We start from the raw sequence: 14,314 nt of genomic DNA on the forward strand, positions 1-14,314 counted from the left end.
TTGGTTTGAGTGGTATTCAACTTATCCTCTTAAGTAAGATTTTGGATTTGTACAAATAAAAAAAAATATAGTTGAAAGAAAGTTCCACAAAAGGTGTCCAACAAATTCTCCAATAAAAATTAATCATCACATGTATTATTCATTCAATGTATTTTGTCCAAATGTGAAAATAAACATAATCAATTATCAATGATAAATGTTATTAAAATTTTATTGTTATAACCGACCGATGCCTCGATCTTATCTTCAATATTATTGTTTTTAATTAATAAAAATTCACAATTGAGTAACATTTCATAAAAAAATGTTTGAAATATATTTTTTAAGACAATACGCATTAACGTTTCTTTATATGTTCTCTTGTATCTGTTTGACCAAACTTTGACACTTCTTATGTGATTTGTTTCTCATTTATATGTTTTTTTTCCTATAAAAAATGGAAACACGACTATCAAATATCCCCTTCCTCCTGTCCACTTTTTGTGACACCCTCTACCTCATACATATATGTACTAATAATAAAATAAATAAGAAATCAAACTTAATTAAATTTTTTCAAAAGACATTTAAATACAAGTCTTTTAAAAGGGTAAAAGATTGACATTCACCTTTCTAACATCATAATAAAACTTGTCCAAATAAATAATAAATTCACTTTGACTCAAAACAAGGTCGTCTAAAATTTCATACAATTAATATAGAACTTATAACATGTCCTCTAGCATTAGGTTCTTCATAGTCATCCACTTATTCATCTACTCTCACAAACACAAGGTTCGAGATCATCACAGGATCCAAACACAAGGTTCAAGATCATCACAGGATCCAAACACAAATAGCACACTGGGAGTGAGTTATCACATTCCTAACTAATAGAGAAACAAGACAACTAGATATACATATCATATAAATGAGATATAACTTACTTAAACATAACTCACATCATTTCACCACTTTGTCACCCAACATCACATCATAACACAACACGTCTCATTCATTTTCACAACATTCACGTACTTAAAGATCAACTCACAATATCACCAAGTCATTCAATATCGATCAATACACAAACATTATGCAACATATACACTAAGACTCAATCCTATATGCAATGTGATACCATGTTAGTGAAAAACCTCGTCAGGCGCTTAGGAGTACATGACAAGACAAACCACACACTAGCAAGTCAAGTCACTCTCACTAGGTAATATCATAGGGAGATCAGTCAGGGTTACAGTATTTTGCGAGAATGCTTCAACCATATGGGATCAACATAGACTTAAAGGAGCACTCAAACCGGGTGACCCCCAAGGCTTACACTCCAAAGAGTCCGTCAGGGCCTCTCCCTCTTAATTCAGATCCAACCCATAAAACATTTTAGCACACAAACTCTATCTATGAATTGTACAAAACACACGACTCCTCAATTGTTCTCAAAATAATTTATCTCATTGCCCTTAAAGGGTCTTAACATTAATTCGTTGTCCTTAAAGGGACTTAACATTAACTCGTCGCCCTTAAAGGGACTTAGCATTAACTCATCGCCCTTAAAGGGACTTATGATCGTGTGATTGTACAATTCATAGTTCAGAACTCAATGCACACAACATCTCAATGCACATATATATCTCAATCATATACATACTTAATTTATCATATACACTCGATCTCAATCACAATGGTATAATCTCAATTTTACACGTTATCACACCTCATGAATCATATACACTTTACCTATGAACTATGCAATGCATACAATTACTCAATTGTTTTCAAAATCATTTTAATCCGTCAGGTTCCCATAGTAGATCTCATCACAATACTCGTTGTCCTTAAAGGGTCTTACAATTGTGTGATTGCATAGTTCATAGCTCACAACTCAATACACATATCTCAATACACATTTATTTCACCATTTATCACAGGTTCAATTTATCACATATTCATAATTTGAATCACCATTTCATAATCTTAATATAATAATTTATACAAAAGGTTTATCACAACATAGACAGTAAAATTCCTTAAATAATTTCACACAATTATATTAAAATCATGGGTCAAAATGCAAAAACATAAGAGCACCCAAGTTTATCAATTAATTCTTATCAGAACATCAATTGGTACGTAAAGACAGTAATATTGTATTTATAATTGTAAAGTAAAAATTAAAATTTAAATAAACACCCCAAAATAAACCTTAGTTTAATCCTCTAAGTATCCATACACATGTTATCACTAATTCTCAATTGTGAATAATTCATCCTTTATCTCTAAGTGGGCTCACATGTCTTCCAACAACAATAGTGGCATCTCTATCAATTTCTTGAGATTCCTCAATTCTTTTTCCTTTGATTGCTCTGATAGGGTTCCCAAATGCTAAAGAGAAAGAGAAGAGATTGAAGTCTCTATTTTGTACTATTTTCATTCGATTCTGTTTCCTCTCTTGATGCTTATTATCTTGCTAATCCCAACGGTGAAGGTGTGAGGAGTTGAATCTCTAACAACATATCAAAATTGGACGACAATCCAATGGTTAATAAATCTGGGATCATAGTTTTACTAAGACAGTTTTGAGTTTCTGTAGGAAAATTAAAGGCTACGATGCGAAGGGTATTTCTCTCAGCTCAGACATGATTTCAAAATTCCCAATGGTGAGAATTCTTATAATTTTGTTGCGAAGCTGGTGCTTAAATTTCACGACCATCCAACGCTGAATGAGTCCAAAATCATTATTTTTCTGAAACATATTTAGTGGTCTATGGGAAAAAAGAGAATTTTGAGAGGAAGAAAAAAAAAAAAAGAAATTGAGAAAAAGAGAAGGCTGAAGAGTCAGTCTGAAAACCGACCTAACATGTTATTTATACCTAGGGTACTTATAACTTATTATTTACTCTATTTATTTATTTATTATTTTATAAAAATAAACTCTATTTTATCTCCTAACAAATGAGTAAATCAAATATATATATATATATATATATATATATATATATATATATATATATATATATATATATATATATATATATTCCCTTAAACCATTATTTTATTATAACTATTTTTTTATTTATTTAATTATAAAACTTCACCGTTCTCTAAAATTTTATTTATTTATTTATTATTATTTTTTAATTTATTTAAAAAAATAGGATGTTACATTTTCAATATAGTAAATTGTTTGTCGTATTTACCAACTCTCCTTGGTTGGCCTTCCAAACCCAAAGAGATATATGTTTGATAAGCACCAATGTAGGTAAGCCAGGAAATGTTTTGTAAAATAAAAATAGTTTCTCTTCTAAAATTCTGTGTAAACAATAAAATTCTAAAACATATTTTTATACTTAAAGGAAAATGATATTTTCATAAATGTAGTATTTTTTTACCAATTAAATTTTTTAATTCAAATGTTTTTTTTATTCTATTTTTTTTCCACTTCTATCAAACAATCTTAAGTTTCACTATATTTTTATTTTATTTCTCTCTTTTTTTTTTCTTATCAATTTCCTTCCATTTTCTCCTTTTCTTTTCTCACGACCAAACCCAGGTAAAAGAAGGGAAAGGTAGATGTGTTTTCCCTCAATTGTCCCCAGGTGTCAAATTCTACCTTTTAAATTGGTAGGTAAGCAACGGAAAATGGGAAATGGTTTATACTTTATAAATTCTCATTTTTATTTGTTTGTATTTTTTATACAAGCAATTAATAATAGACTGCAGTAGTGCAATGTAGAAACAGCCGGGGCCTAAGGCCCAATCGTACATTCAAGCTACAGAGATGCTGCTTTCTTTGTCATTTATATACTATGTTTCCAGGACTGTGAATCTCGTTTTTTATTTTTTTATCTAGTCTAGTTACAAAATAAAAATACTAGCTTGATACTATTAGAATTCCCGTATTCATTTTTAAAGTTCTAAAAATAATTATAGGACCTTAAAACTCTGTAAATCAATTTGAGTCACAAAGTAAAAACTATTCCTTTCCTTAAATTAAAATTAAAATTAAAATAAAAGATATTACATGTTGATCTCACAAAAAAACTTTAAAAATTATACTTCTTTCAAAGAAAAACAAAATTGTGTGTCCTCCTATTCTCTTAAAAAAATAACATATCATTTGTACTTATACAAGGATAAATAGGTAATCTTTTTTCTAGACCTACTTCTTCTTTGGGACTTCCTCCTTTAAGTATTTGGTATTTGATGGTCTATGGAGAGAAGATACCTACAAAAGATATTCGGACGCTCAAATTAAATTATTGCCTCAGAACAATAAATACATATTTAATATTAATGAACAATGTTTTACCTTGACATTCGTATAACTATTTATACATATTTTAATGGGTCACACCTATGAACCTTAGTACCTCCTTATCATATTATGAATGTTCTAATAATTATCATTTAGGTTTCTCTTAATAGCCTTAATAGTCTTTACACAAAGTAATTATGTTTTAATACTTTTAACTGTGGTTTTCTTCCTTTGGGTGATCACATACTCGATCAGGTTGAATACTCGCCTGGCCGAGTACTTGAACACTATGTCAAGCACTGGTTATGTTCAAATATAGTTTTAAGGATGTTTAGGCCGAATACCTTAAGCGTGGATCTTCTGAAGTTGTTGATATGCTCCAAGGCAAGTATTCAACCATGTCGATCAGACAAATATTGTAGATAACTGCTTCTATAAGTACTTGCGTATTGAGTACTTTTAGGGTTTTCGCATATTGCGATATTTCGTATTTAGATATTCAACAAGAACAAAAATACCTAAGTATTTTAACAGGATGACTTTTGCTTCATTATGTTAAAGGCGTTTAGGGATATATCTAAATTTCCGTCTAGGTACTCGTGCAATATATGATTGATTTGATTAAACACTAATATAAAACTCTCTACTTCATTAGAAACATACATTAAATTAATAAGAAAATATCCAACTTGGATTCTTTATAATAATTAATGCTGCGACAGAATTATCATCACAATTAATAGGTCAATGACTTTAACATCCTTTTTGGAAGCCAAAAACACGCCACGGCATTACCACCCCCACCCCACCCGGGCGAAAAAGACAAAGAAGTATCGAATTCCTACCAATGGCACTTATTTAATAATCTTAAATCAATACTTTCTAAGAGTATTTTTTTTATTAAGAAATACAAATTATAATATAAAATTAATATTTAGTACTTATACTTATTTTCTAATAAAATGGGTAAGAAATACTACTACTATTGATGTAATATTAATTGAACTGTGAATATTAAAAGGTGGAACCTAATATTCGGCCTTGTCTTAGGCGTCATCACGATGAAATATTGAATGAATGTTCCGAGTTAAGAAATGGAACTAAATTTCGGTGGTTGACATAATGACAAATCACGGACATTCTGAGGTGAGGTCGCAATCACACCTTATACATGCTTCATAAATCCCCTCCCTGATAATCCAATTCTTCAACGAACAAAGGGTGGGGGACCAGTACTACGAAAAATAACGTTTAAAGATCCTCTATGCTTCAATGCAATATATATGCAATGACTTTATATATATAGCCAGTGGTAAGGTAAGACCTGCTGATTCTTGTGCAGTTCAATTAATGAATTCACACAAACGGGAAATTGGAAAATGACTTTAAAGTAGTAGTAGTAGTCTTCATATCATCATCTCATCATCATGCCCAAAAACCACAAACATAAGCAAAAAAACAGCAAAGGCAAATTGGGTTTTGTTTGTTTGTAGCCATGTCCTCACTCCTGCCAATTTCCTTTCTATCAAAAAATTTAAACAGATTCCCATTCCCCTGCTGATCAAATTTCAAATGTAGACCCATCACGTGCACAAGTGATAGATGCCCTCATATCATATACACCTATATTATAGTAATATGTGTATATACAAGTCAAAAGAATTAAGGGTGTCATCATGATTTTTCAGAATTCAGACACAGACAACAGAGGAAACTGAGAGAGGGTAGAGGAAGGTGTTGGCATATTGGAAGGAAATGGTGGCACCGTTGATCAAGGGCCTGCCATCATTGACAAGACAGTCGTTGTAACGGAGGCGCTTGAAGAGCTTGGGGTTGATGAGGCGTGCAGAGCTGAACCAGCCGCATCTGAGGTGTATTTTAGAGATGTCGCAACCACTGACACACATATTCATTATCTCTACTGTGTAGGTTGGAATGCCACTTGGAAGAGGTGCTGTGGGGCCTTGGTTGATCACTATATCAGACTTGCTGCATTTCTCACCCCATATTCGGTTCGGTTCAACTCTTTCATTTCCATTGTCTGCACCAAAATTTTCATACAAAATCGTCCTTTCAAAATTCTACATATTGATTTATTATGTGATAGTACAAGGAAAATGACAGGCTGCTATATAAGACACCAGGAAACAAGATCAACAGAAAGAACCCGTCCATCGGTGCAGGAACACACACCGAGACAAAACCTTATTATTATTATTTTTATTGAGGGGTTTTTATAATGAACGAAAAAGATACAAAAAGTGAAACATTCCACAAAGGCACAACCCAAAAACCAATACCCTACACAAGCTCAAAAGCAACTTTCAAGTTCAACCGGGGTGAAAAGCCCATTATTCGAAAGGCTAGTGCTAGCTAGCTACTAGCTAGCCAAGTATTATTTTCAACCCTATAGTGGAGTTAAAAAGAAGAAAAAGTATGAAAGAAAAAAAAATAAAAATAATCTATTAAATGGACAATAAAAAGGACAAAAAAAAAAAATTTTAGAATTGAACTTTTTTTTTTCTCCTTTCTCATGAACTGAATAACAAAAATACACTATTAGTATTATCAGTAATTTATTTGTCCTTTCTTTTGTGTAATCTGATCTAACCATGGCGTAAAAATAAAATTGACGATCTTGAGGAAAAGAAGAGCATCCTGTGGTGACCAAATTTGAAGTGAAATTGCAATTTAATGGGTAAATTTTTTAGTTACACCGCCTTATGATATGATTAGATTACAGGATCTTGAGCGGTCATTTCCCATTCAGAGAAAACATACAAAGAAATACGGCAAAGGCATAATCTCAAGAAAACAAAACAAGACAAAGGGGGCAACCTCAAAAGAGGAACACAAAATCGTTCTCCAATGATAAGAACCATGTAATTGCTCACAAATTAATAATGAAAATTAACAAAAACAATTTACCACTACAAATGAAAATTAACAAAAATAAATTACCACTAGTAAGAAGTTTGCGATGCGAACTAGCGATGGTTCCTTTCTCCGAACCACGCGTCACGGACACCGCCATGGCTACGGTAAGAGTCCCACCACCACCAAAACCTACAAACGCGATTAACAACACAAGGAAGAACAAAAAAAAAAAAAAAGACAACAATTAAAGAAATTATTAACAATCATTCGCATAACATTAATTAATGCACCTATTGCTGTACAAAGAAAATGAAACGAACACATACTGTAAGTGAACGACACGCACCTGTCAAAACGGCAAGGAGTGCGAGGGAGAAGACGGTTACGGTTACGAAGACGACGATTCGCCGAACCGAACGCGGTTCCATGAAACTAACAAGACGGCTCGTCGTTGGGAAGTTGGAGGTTGGAAGTATCTAAGCAGTCACGGCATGGAAGAGGTGAAGGAGAGAAAAAAGAGAGGAGTCTTTTTAGTTTTCACAGATCTGCAGAAGAAGAAGAAGAAGAAGAAGAAGAAAAAGGAAGGGTCACATTCATATAAAGACATCACATCATGTGAAGAAAGGAGTCAACGAGGCACGAATAGCCGTCGATTCGAGAAAAAGACGAAAGAAGAAAGGGAAAATGAAGTCAGTGTCACGGGGCTAAGGTGAGAGTGTGAGACCTAAAAAGAGAAAAACGATTAAACCAAGCATTCATTTCATTTCATTCTTATTCCTATTATTCAATCAAAAGCCAGCTAGCTAGCTAGAGTATCTAAACCTACATCATCACACACACGGTTTGTTCGCGATCAAAGCGAAAATGAAAACGACAATCATTCATTGCATTGCATTGCATTGCTCCATGCATTTCTGTTGTGTTCTTCACCGGTAACCGTGTCGTTTGCGTTTTAAGGGAAAGACGAGTGAGGAGAGGGAACAGTAAAAAGGAAAAGAGGAAGAGGAATTTACTGTGATTTACTGCGTGGTTGTAGGGTTTGGGTGTGAAGCGACCAAGGTGGCAGAGAATCGTCAAAAGAAAGTTGAAACGCATTTATGAGGTAACACTAAACATTAGGTATTTTTTCCCTATATATGGCAGACCAGGCTCACACACACTAGAGAGAAGAGAGAGAGAATAGTAACTACTTACTGTTACAGTGGTGGTGGTGAGTAGGTTTTGGTCGCTTTTGTTTTTTGTTGGTGTTGTAAATGGAAGGCGTGGATATATTCTGCGGAGACGCTGTGTTTATGCCTTTTTCTGTGTCGGGGAGGTTTTATGCATACGGTCTACATGTCAGTGTCGCTGCGCTAGCTGGGTTTGGAGGACTTGGGTTGAGTGAACCATGGTTAGAGTTAGTCATTGCATTTGCACGTGGGGTTCTTAACCCTGGTCCTGGGATATCACTCTATGATATGATTATTATCATTCTCATTCTCCTTTCTTAATCATTAGCAGCTACCTAGCTACTATATTATACATATCCCTCCTTCTCCTTCATTCACCTCTCAGAAAGAAACAAACTAAATGCCTTTCTTCTATCCCAGGTGTTTCTCCAATAATCTCACCGGGCCATCTCATTCATAACTTTTCTAGGTGTAGGAAAAATCTCACATTGTTTCAATCTAATTATCGATTTAGTTTTTCTAATTTTTAAATTTATTTATTTTACTTTCTATTGTTAAAACTAAAAAATTCACTAAGAACTAAAATGGATAATTAAATCATTAAAATATTAAAGGTGTAATTTAGATTAAAAATAATGGTTTACATTTTTTTCTGTTGAATAAAGAATGGTTTACAGAAGAACTTTACATAATTAGTAAAATGATGTATTCATTGAATTTCACCCATTTAAACATAAGTTATATTTGGGCCATCTCCGGTCTAGTACCTTTTGCTTTCTCCCTGACTTCTTAGACGGGTTTTACTGTTTCACATGATTTATATATAGTTTTTCCTAATTTAATTAATTCATAATTTAAACAATTCTTAAAAATTTAATTAACAAATTTTACAAATAATAATCCCATATCTTTATATTTTTGTCAACATTAGCTTTTTTTTCTATTACTATAAGATCTTTTTCCTTTTTGTATTTTTAACCAAATGCTTAATAAGAATTTACACCAATCATTACGTGTTATTAAGATTAGATGTGGAAAGAGAATACCGATCTACCTTCCAAAATCCAATTGCGGTCTTTGGCTAGGCAAGATAATTTCGCTGCCATGTAATGTAACGTCCCTTGATTCTCTTTTGGGAATCACGTCACATAAGCATTGCTTAGTTACATTCCTTCTTAGAAAAGAAAATTATGTCGCGCTAGTATTATGTTATTTTATTATCAATATTCTCTTAAGACACATTTCAGAATTGAACAAAATATATATATTCTCTTAAGACACATTTCAGAATTGAACAAAATATATATATTCTCAAGTGTTATTTTATAATGAGAGATAACAAACAAGGAGAATATTGTAAAGTAGTGTATTTAAAAAGGAGAGTGAAGTTAACGCGGTCCAACCAGAATTGAGGTGAATTAATGATCCGAATTCCAGTCAATCCAAGAGTCGTGTTTTTTACGTACGCAAGCGGACATATTCTGTTTGTTTGTGTGCACGTACATGCATAAAATGCTATACAGCCAGAAACCTGACCCCATTTTGCCATTTTGGACTGGGCCTGAATTTCAATAACATTATATTTTCTTAATATGTTCTTATTATTTAATTATATTTTATAGTAGCATAAAAAGGATGTATTTATACAATTTAATAATAAAATACATTTGATATTAAGAAAACATTAATTACTTTTTGCATTAATTTGTAATTTATTATAATACATTTGTAAGAAAAAAAGAAATTTTAGAAAAGTATGTAATCATTTTTTTAAAAATAGATAATATCAGGTGGAGAAAATATTGAGAAGACATCATTTCGTAATTGATAAGCGGTGCCAATTAATGTCATGACCTACCAGGGAGGAAAGATGACAGCTGAACTTTGTCATTTTTTTATTTCGTAAATTATCATGGTTGCCGGAGAAAAGTATCTTTACATTTTGCAATTATCACATGATTATAGTATTACATTATGGGGCAATGCTCATTTCTGTTCTTTCTTTTTGTAGTGAACTTACATTGAGATCATAACACAAATGTGCATCAATCATCACCACCAGTAATCTCAATGCCATAAATAGTATATAAAAAGATTTTACTAAACCAATTCAAACCTAGTAGAAGGGCACTCTGATGCAAATTCTACCATAACAGTACTATAGTTGAGAATGACTTAGAGTCTTAGACACTAGCTAATACCTACCAACATTAATTACGTAATTCCTCATATTCCTCTCCCAATAGTACCACTCGGTATTATACATGCCTCTTCTAATGCCTACCAAGAGTACATTTTCCGTTTACCCTTCTCTCAAAACACTCGTTTAAAACACCGTCTTATGTCCTAAAATATAAATAATCTATATACCTTCATGGTCCATCACATAACATGACTACGAGATGTTCTTGCATACTCCAATAACATCGTCCATCTAATTTAAAAAATAGCATAAATTAAAATTCTGTTACATGCGTCCATATGTGCAATACACTTGGATGAAATATGTAAGATTTTCTTCCAGTCAAGGCACATTTGTATTTTGTTTTTTTTATTATATTAATTATTCTTTATGCTGCCTAACAACCTTACATATTGACACAACCTTTTTTTTATCTATCATTATTTTTCCCCCCCTCTTTACTCTATGTGGCTCCCCTTATGTGTGGTGTCTAAACTCTAAAGGCATATGTGCATCGTTTTCGATAAAATTAATACATGTTGCATTAATTGAAGAAATTTGAAAATTAGAACATGCAAATATTGTATGAAAAATTCCCATTTATGTTATGGCTCTTGCTTAGAGTTTTGGGTTGAGAGGAGAGGGCTCCACCCTCCAAGTTTGAAACCTAACAGACATGAAAGTGACTTCCACAATGTAGTGTTTCCAATTGGAGTGACATAGTGAACCTCAATAAGAATCACCGGGTCCCAAGTTCACTCACTCCACTTGAAATCAAGAGAAATGGCACCAATGTTGCGCCATGAATATGCTTTCTCAAAACAATTGATTACAATCGAATGCTTGTTAACCTAACCATGGGTCTTTCATTGTTTATTGACATTCGCCCTAACGATGAACAGTGAACACATCCCAGCAGTAGTTCCTTCTTAAAGATCATTTGCACTGCAGGGAACTTCCTAGTTCCCACCCCTCCAAAAGCTTTTCGGATTCCTTTTCCAAGTTTCCTCATTAGCTTTGGGGAATTAATCTCCATTTTTTTTCTCAAGTAAAAAGATTATTTTTTATACCATAAAAAATACTTATTATAGTATTATAAATATGCTTTTATTAATAAGTTTTGATAAATATATAACTCGATTATATTCATCAACACACTTCAGAATCAATTATATCAACCAAAAAGTTTTGCAACAGGGGAGGCTATATGTAACAAAGAGGTTATAGGATATTTTACTTTGGGATAGTAAAATATTTTATAACCTTTAATAGATGGTATAGAGCTTTTAACTGCATTGGTTTTGAGCATCCCTTATATCTTTTACTATATTTATCTTTTGTCGATTGAAAAAAAAGTTAGCTCATTAGTTGAATAGATGTGCTAATTATTATAATTTTTTTTTTGTATCGGTCTTTAATTCTTACTTAAAAAAATAATTCTATTAATATTAATTTTACTAAAGTTTAACCCACAGATAGGCCGTCGCTAGAAAGTTAAGATTGCTTTTATTTTGACTCAATTAGACAAATATCTCATGAAGTTTTATTAAATTTCTTTTTTTATCTCCTGAAAAAAATATATTATATTGACACTATTTTTATACATTGCATTAACCTTTTTATTATTTGAAAAATATTTTATGTATATCCCTATAAGAGAAGTTATTGTAAATGTTAAAAAAACATAAAATTTATAATTTTAAGAAATCTCAAAGGATAGGATGTTAGTACAATTTACTCTTTTACTTTTAATAATACTTTATTGTGTTTGATTACTAATTGCACTAGTGTTTAATAAGACTTTGCATTCTAATTTTTTATTATTATTTAAGTATTAGGTATAACAATAGAACAAGTAGATAATGTATTTGGCGCTCTCTGTCCCTATTTTCGTAAAGACAAGACATGTTTGAGTTAAAAAAATATAGAGATAAAATATTTAAAGTTAACTTTATTCCTGTCATAGATTATCATAAAAGTGGTTTCTTCAAAGATTCTAGGATGAAAAATCACTTATGATAACATTAAAATTAGGTGATAAGAGAATACTTTTTTTTTAGTAAATGCATAAATTATATTTTTATATCTTATCCTAATATCTTTTTCTTCCTTTAAGAATACAGAGATATGATAGAGTAACCAATAAATTCATATAATAACGATGATTAATAATTGAACTTTTTTTACTGCATAATTATCAAACTTTTTACTATATAACTAAGAAAAAACAAAAAAATACTGTGACAATTACAATTGAATAATTTGTTAGATGAAAAATTAAAAATACTACAAAATCAAAAGTTTAAAATCATTAAGTTTTACAAACTTATTGTAAATTATTCATGTTATTAGTTAAGAAGATAAATATGCAAATGAATTGATTTTTTTTTTCTTCAATCTTATCTAACTTTTTTAATCCCTTGCTCCTTGATTCTAGATTGTTGTCTCTTATCTAAGCTCAAGATAACTCTACACTTAATTTATGTTTGATAAAATTAATTAAAAGTTAAAAATTTAACTTAAAGTTAAAAGTTGAAAGTTGACCGTTAGAAATTAAAAAATTAATTTATCAAATTTTAAATGTTAAATAAAACTAACCATTGAAGCAATTAAAAAATATAAAATCACATAAAAAATAATAAAATTATGATTTATTTAAAATAATAATTAAAAAATTTAATAAATTTATTAAAGATTAAAATAAAAAATATTGAAAAAACTAAAAGCTCACTTTTTTAAAATATAACTTGAAGTAAAGTTTAAAAAAAACATTAGAAATTATTAAAAAATATTTGTTCAGACGAACTTTTTATATGTGCGCATATATCAATTGAAGCTTATTAATATGCAGTAATCAAGAAATATATAAATGGATTTAACATATTCCAACATAAAGACAAATGACTAGGAGTGTGTTGGGTAGAAGGAGAAGAAATAAAGGAGAGGAAGTAGATATATGAGAAGGAAAAAAATAGATGAAAAATAAAGAAAAATAATAAGAGTTGTTTGATAGGAGAAAAAAATAATATTTAAATTAAAATAATTTGGTGGAAAATACATTTTTACCCAAAAAAAAAAAAAGCACACCCAAAAGCAATCGGACGAAAAACAATAGAAAAACACGGGACCGAGGGGTATTTACGTAACACTGCAAGCACAATACTTATTTCTTGGCGTTCTAGAGAAGAAAATCTGCAGCATAGAACTCACTGATATTTTGAATATTTCGAGGCTATCTCACTGCTGCCAAACGACGGAAGAATGCGCTCTTCCCCGCACTTTGCCTTCCTTTCTCTTTCAGGTTCTATCAAACACAGCCTAATGTTCACATAATAATTTGTCTGTCATCTGCTCAAACTTGTGTAACATTCTTATCCATCAATTCCTCGTCACTTTGTAATATGGATCCAAGAAGCCCAAATTGTCCAAAAGCATTCAGAGTTTCTTTCCAAATTATTTATACTTTAATACCTTCCACCTTTTTATTCCATACACTATCTAATCATGAAACCCATTTATTCCAAAACTTTTTTTTGTCATAACAATAAAAATAGATACTAAAAAATTTAAGATCAACTCATTAATTATCCTACTCAATCAATAGTTAAACTCCTTAATTATTCTAATATCGCTGTACACAAATTAAAATTTAATTTTTCACTAAACTCGTTAATTTCAGACCTTATCATTAAAAAAAAAAAAAAAAACAGAGCTAAGCTATGCTTGAGATGATATCTGAAAAAGCCTCCTCTTCTCAATTAATTAATCTCTTTCTTTATTCATTGCTCTTGATAAAATTAGGATAAAGTTAATGAAAGTGGAGTGCATTTTCAA

General features: G+C 31.1%; 1 protein-coding gene across 4 annotated transcripts; it reads right to left on the reverse strand.

Annotated features, from left to right (window-relative positions):
- Positions 1–5,399: 5,399 nt before the first annotated feature.
- On the reverse strand, positions 5,400–8,630 carry LOC114416101 (protein TAPETUM DETERMINANT 1-like). Of its 4 annotated transcripts, none has more exons than XM_028380982.1 (4): positions 8,324–8,630; positions 7,476–7,674; positions 7,214–7,318; positions 5,400–6,293 (listed from the first exon to the last, which is right to left on the reverse strand). In XM_028380982.1, the coding sequence occupies exons 2-4, from the start codon at positions 7,555–7,557 to the stop codon at positions 5,944–5,946; spliced, it is 537 nt and encodes a 178-aa protein (XP_028236783.1). In that variant the 5' UTR covers positions 7,558–7,674; positions 8,324–8,630; the 3' UTR covers positions 5,400–5,943. The 4 variants fall into 4 exon arrangements, with proteins under 4 accessions (XP_028236783.1, XP_028236782.1, XP_028236780.1 ...); XM_028380981.1 differs by having other exon boundaries at positions 8,143–8,630; XM_028380979.1 differs by having other exon boundaries at positions 7,956–8,630.
- Positions 8,631–14,314: the final 5,684 nt, after the last annotated feature.

Source organism: Glycine soja, chromosome 6 (assembly GCF_004193775.1).
Source record: "Glycine soja cultivar W05 chromosome 6, ASM419377v2, whole genome shotgun sequence".
Lineage (NCBI taxonomy): Eukaryota > Viridiplantae > Streptophyta > Magnoliopsida > Fabales > Fabaceae > Glycine > Glycine soja.